Source organism: Populus euphratica, unplaced genomic scaffold, assembly GCF_000495115.2.
Source record: "Populus euphratica unplaced genomic scaffold, PopEup_1.0 scaffold197.1, whole genome shotgun sequence".
NCBI lineage: Eukaryota > Viridiplantae > Streptophyta > Magnoliopsida > Malpighiales > Salicaceae > Populus > Populus euphratica.
Window position 1 is genome coordinate 314,268 of NW_011500022.1, and position 6,012 is coordinate 320,279.

At 32.9% G+C, this 6,012-nt stretch overlaps 1 protein-coding gene across 2 annotated transcripts; it reads right to left on the minus strand.

The window, feature by feature from the left end:
- Window positions 1-430: 430 nt before the first annotated feature.
- LOC105141968 (TBC1 domain family member 5 homolog A-like) lies at window positions 431-2,197 on the minus strand. Of its 2 annotated transcripts, XM_011049393.1 has the most exons (2): window positions 1,142-2,197; window positions 431-1,018 (listed from the first exon to the last, which is right to left on the minus strand). In XM_011049393.1, the coding sequence occupies exons 1-2, from the start codon at window positions 2,076-2,078 to the stop codon at window positions 693-695; spliced, it is 1,263 nt and encodes a 420-aa protein (XP_011047695.1). In that variant the 5' UTR covers window positions 2,079-2,197; the 3' UTR covers window positions 431-692. The 2 variants fall into 2 exon arrangements, with proteins under 2 accessions (XP_011047695.1, XP_011047694.1); XM_011049392.1 differs by having other exon boundaries at window positions 431-2,162.
- Between the last annotated feature and the right edge of the window lie 3,815 nt (window positions 2,198-6,012).

Here is a 6,012-nt window from a genome sequence, read left to right on the forward strand (position 1 = left end):
AGGGTAAAACAAACAGACAACCGCTGGCCAAAGTCGCAGAGACCAGGAAATCCAAAATGACATATCTGGGCCCCGTCAAAGCAACAGTTCAGAGCTGCAACAGAAGAGATCTTGGCAGAATCGGATGTTTGCTTGTACTTTTGGAACTCTGTATTGCCAATATTTTGCAACATAAATTTTTTCTGCAACAGCACTAACAAAACCAGCCCCCCTAACACAGTGTTCTTTGCCAAAATCCATTTGAAGAGAGGTGTTGTATTCTACTGGTCTAGGTGCCGAAACCGCTGCATTTGTGCTTTAAAATAGAAGTACACAACACAAGTGAACGATAAATTTACCTCTCTCTCTCGGTTTTCTGATTTTACAACTGTATCAAGAATTCTGATAACATCTTAGCTTTAATTATCACCAATCATGACTTTCAATGGAAGCTCTCGAATTAAAGATCCTTGATAGTGCAATTTTTCACATGAAAGTGCAAAGCTATAAAATCCTCCATCCCTTTTGAGTTGCAAAGCATAAATAATATTATCGAAACCAAAAACTAAATTAGAAAATCACACATGAAATGAGAAATTTGTAATTTGATCCCATAACTTAGCCTTTCCTTCAATTATACATCGAAAGCCCTCTTCTTCCTCTATAATTCTTACCTTTCCTTTCACTACAAATTCAACAACAATAACAGTATTTCAAGGCAAAGACTCCTCTTGGCTTTCCTCATACCCCCCCTGGCTCTTATACTCTTCCATGGTGTTGAATTCGTTAGGGTTCTCATCATTTCCATAAGAACCTTGATTTTGAGTGCTTACCTTCCCTGACTCATACTTATTAGCAGGGTAATAATTCTCATTCTTCACGTTGTAATAGTACTTTCCACCCGCCATAAATCTTGTGTCACTCATCCCTTGTCTCTCATTCTCATAGCGGGTGTAGCCATTGTCACTATTCTGATTGCCTGCTTCATAGCTTTCACCAGCTAGTTTGTAGCCATTATTGTAGTACTTGTTGGTGTAGCCTTTGTTGTTGTAGTTGTTCGTGTTGCCATTGCTGCTGTAACCATTCTCACTATTCTGATTGCCTGCTTCATGGCTTTCACCAGCCAGTTTGTAGCCATTATTGTAGTAATTGTTGGTGTAGCCTTCGTTGTTGTAGGTGTTGGTGTTGCCATTGTTGTTGTAAGTGTTGGTGTAGCCATTCTCACCATTCTGGTGGCCTACTTCAAAGCTTTCACCAGCTAGCTTGTAGCCATTATTGTAGTACTTGTTGGTGTAGCCGTTGTTGTTGTAGTTGTTGGTGTAGCCATTCTCGCTATTCTGATTGCCTGTGTCATAGTTTTCACCAGCTAGTTTGTAGCCGTTGTTGTTGTAGTTGTTTGTGTTGCCATTGTAGCCATTCTCAGTATTTTGATTTCCTGCTTCATAGCTTTCACCAGCTAGTTTGTAGCCATTATTGTAGTACTTGTTGGGGTAGCCATTGTTGTTTTGATTACCTGTCTCATATCTAGCACTACCAAGTTTGTAGCCATTGTTGTTGTTCTTGTTGTTGTAGTTGCTCCTCTCGTAACCATTATTGTTGTAAGTGCTAGTATAGCCATTGTTGTAGTTGCTGTTTTCATACTTCTGGTCAGAGGTTACACCATCCAGTTCTTCGTTCAAAAGCTCATTTTCATCAGCATAAGTGGTGGTGGTGGTTGAAGTCTCCTTGGGAGGGAACATTCCCGAGCCCTCACCGAAATGGCCATGGCCCTTTTCACTCTCGCCGAACACCGGTGCTGGTGCTGGTTCTGGAACATCTAGTAACGATGCTGGTGATGGTGCTGGTGCTAGTGTAGGTGCTTGAATTGGTACTGACAAGATGGTGATGGGCCCTTTCTTACCATTCTCTTTTGTGATGCTATAGTGTCGCGTGAACTTGCTAAAGAACATGCTCTCTCTAGCCCGGATAGAGGAAAACGTCACTAGCAAACAGAAGAAAAATAGATGCTTACCCGAAGAAGCCATTAGAGGAATGACTTGAAGATTAAAGATAGAGATGAAGAAATTTTTTAGGTTCTTAGTAGTGTGTTGAAGTATCATTTCCCTTAGTCTTTTATAGACTATTGAGTATTGGATCCCTTAGCAGGCCGGGCAATTATGCGTGGATTGAGGAAAGGGGAAATTGAGGGGTAGAAAATCATGGCACACAGTACCTTCTGCATGTGCTTTCATTGAGACTGTCTAGCAAAAGAGGGCACCAAATCTCTAGCAGGAAAAGAAAAAAATACACACGCAGTTCCTAGTCAAAAAGGGGCTATTGCTTTTCTAGCTAACAAAGAAAATAAGACACTCTCTTTTGCTTTCATGGAAGGGCAATGTGGAATTGAATTTGGGGTCCTCAATCACTCCTTGGCGGTTGAATTAGTTAGGGTTCATCTGGAAAAGTGAGAAACTAATGAGGGGTGGTTGGTCAACTTGGACCGGCTGTTGTGGACAAATTCAAGTTTTAAATTAAATTAAATAGGGGTTAATTTGGTGGGTCAATCTCTTCAATCGAGCTGATTAAAACTCAATTTAATTTTTCTTAGAACTATATCATTTTAATATTTTAAAACAAAATTAAAACAGTACTATTTTAAAATAATATGAGTTACTTCACCAAACTTCTAATTCAAATCTTGTTTCGGACACATGCCAAGCCTTGTTCTAACTTCTAATAACTGTGGGTGCAAGTTGAATGGTTAAGCAAAATGTGTCTATTTATTGGTGTTAAAGTAAATTAAATGCAAAGGGTATCGATAACTTGAATTGCGAGTTGAGGTAGTTATTCATTAAAATGGGAGTTGGAGAATTGAAAAGGCTCTTTAAATTCTCATGAATACCATTTATGATGGGTCCCTAACACATCTAGAAACCCAAACCCGTCAACTTTCGGGATTATGATTATATGTTAATTGAATTACTTTTCATGTTATTATTCAGATCTTCAATCTAGGAAAATGTTGAGAGAAAAAAAAAATCATGAATACAATGATTCAAAAAAATACGCAACATTTAGCTCAAAAGTGATATGAAAAGACTTGGTTTAAATAGGTATAAAACCCATGTTTTATAAATTTTTCTCAATACAAACGACGATGACAATGATGATGGGGTAGTTTTAATAAAAAAATTTTAATCTGAAATAATATCATTTTTTTAATTTAAAAATTAAATAAAGTCTTGCTAGATGCTTAAACAAATTGTTTGTCTGGGCTAAATTCTTAGTTAACAAATTACTAAATTAAATTAACTTGTTAATTTTAAAAGATAGTTTTTTTAATAATTATAAGTTTGAGTCTTTTTAAAGTTATTAAAAACTTAAATAATTATTAACTTGTTAATTCAAAAAGATAGTTTTTTTAATAATTATGAGTTTGAGTCTTTTCAAAGTTATTAAAAACTTAAATAATTATTAATGTTATAATTTATAAGATTAATTGAATTATACAAAAACTAATCTAAATATTTATATTAATAAAAAAAATTAACTTATTAAATCAAGTTTTATTAGAATTATTAAATGAGTAACACCTTCGCAGTAGGTAGTGACGGAAATAGGGGGCTGGTGAAGGCCCGAAAATTTTTTCCAATCTCTCTCTTGTATAAAATAATTAAAATTTTAATTTTTTAAAATATTTCTTTTAATTTTCCCTTTAATTATTATTTTCTTCCTCCGCCCTACAGTAGGATGGATTTTCATGGATGTAGCACCACAATATATATCGAAATCATTATAATCTAACGAGATTGTCATATCTTGTTTGTTTTAGCTTGCATTGCTAGAAGGAATCCTATTATATTACATGTAAACTACCCTTTAAAATATAAAATAAAGTATAGTAGACTTCAAGACAGCTTTATGTATTTTTTTACTAAGAATCACGGCAGCTTTATGTTATTTTTTTTTTTTTACCAAGAATCAAAATATTATGAACCTTTTGGAAGAGTGAAAAGCACACAAGTCCATAAGATGGTATTTAATATCTAAACAGGTTGTTGAGGTCCACGTGACCAAATATAATTAGTGGTTAGTTAAAGACATGTTTGATGGTTATCTTTGACGATGTCTTAAGTAATGTAAAGAAAATCACGAGGCCAATCTGCGTGATGATCGGAGCTCAGACTCAGACTTTCCGACCATTATGTCTTTTCTTTGGTTGTTGGAAGAATAAATTGACTATAGTTTGCTCTACAAATTAAGGGATTATAAGCTTTGCATATAGTTGTCGTATCTAAATCAACTAATCTCGAAAGGAATCTAAATCACTAGTTTAATTGAGTCAATTATTTTTTAAATTAAAAAAGCGTAATTTTGTTTTTTAGATTTACCGAATCATCTTCAACTCGAAACTCAAATTAAGTTGGATATGGAATCATGAATTTTTAAAATTATAAAATTAACTCACCTGGCTGGCGGACTGGGTTTAATAACACACCATGGTTTTGCATTCTTGTGTGTGAATTGAAGGAAGGGAGAAGAAGGGTAAGGGAGAAGCATGGACTGGGTTCCGAGGGAAATTTCATGGCGGATGTACATAATGCTGGATCAGTAGAAGAAGACATGGGAGATGTCTCGGAAGAAACAAATGGGCTTCTTCTAAGTCACCTCACCGAGAAGTTTCTTCAGGCAAAGGGCCCTTTTCAAGGCATTCCTACAAATTGATTTAACCTTTCCCTTTACGCATGCTCTCTGTCTGTCTTCACATCACTGTTTTTATTTTTCTGGGGTGTTTGGGATTCAGCTGAATTTTTTTTAATGTTTTTGAATTATTTTGATGTGTAGTTCATCTTTATTTGTTAGGTGATAGTTCTAAATCTTTTTTTTTTGTGTGTGTGTCTCAATTGCTTGAGAACAACTTCAAACTGTATTAAAAAGTGTATGGATTTGGTTAGTTGTCTTAAAGTTTTCGACCACAAAAGAAGCATTGTAAGTTTTTTGAGGTGGGTTCTAAGGGAAATTTCATGGAACGTTTGCGTGTGTGTGTTCTGGCTAAGTAGAGTAGCATGGAGAGACAAGAACAAGCTATGGAAAAGTCTCAAAATGAAATGGGCTCCTTTTAGTCTTTCACATGGATAGAAGAAGTTTCCTTCGACAATGAGCCCAATTTAGTGCTTTTCTTATTTATTTATTTCTTTGATAGCTTCTACTTTTTAAAATATTTTTTAAATTATTTCTTGTTTTAAAAGAATATCATTTAATGCTTTTTAAGTGCTTTTCAATGATCATAATAAAAAAATATTATTTTAATATATTTTCAATAAAAAAACACTTTATATTATATTTTCAAAAACATATATAGATCATGTTTGTTTTTGTTGTTGCACCATGCTTTTGAAATTTTTTTTTGCTTCAGGTCTATTTGTTTTGTTTGTTTTTAGATTATTTTAATATGTTAATATCAAAAATAAAATTTTAAAAAATTATTTTGATGTATTTTCAATTGAAAAGTACTTTAAAAAACAACCATCATTATAATATCAAATACTATCTTAAAGACATGCTTGCAAATTGAGATAAATTTTTTATATTCTAATTAGTGATATTTTGTTAGCTATTTTTTCAATTTCATTTTTTTTAAATATAGATACAAGGATAAAAGAAAACACCTGAATGAAGATATTTTTATTATTTTTTATGGATCTTGTATTTGATTTTCCTTCGTATTTATGTCTGTATCTCTTTTTTAAAAATAGATTCAAGAGAGCAATTAATATGATGTAATTATTTATTTTGATGCTCTGTTTATTTTTTCATATATGTGAGGAATTCAGGCATGTTTTTTCTCTTGTAAAACATAATTTATCAAGTCTCTAAAAACTAAGAAATCACATTCTTGTTTTTTTATATTGCCAGGTTTTTTTTTTGACAATACTACAATAAATTCATCAATTTTAATACATGAAATTTAACTTGAAACATTATTTCACCTAATTGTAAAACAAATAATAATAATTATTATTATTATTTTAAAAATTTTAATTTTAAAAATGT

What these genes read in the sequence shown, in the direction of transcription:
- LOC105141968 (XM_011049392.1), bottom strand. Translation starts at nt 2,078, where the DNA reads ATGATACTTCAACACACTACTAAGAACCTAAAAAATTTCTTCATCTCT.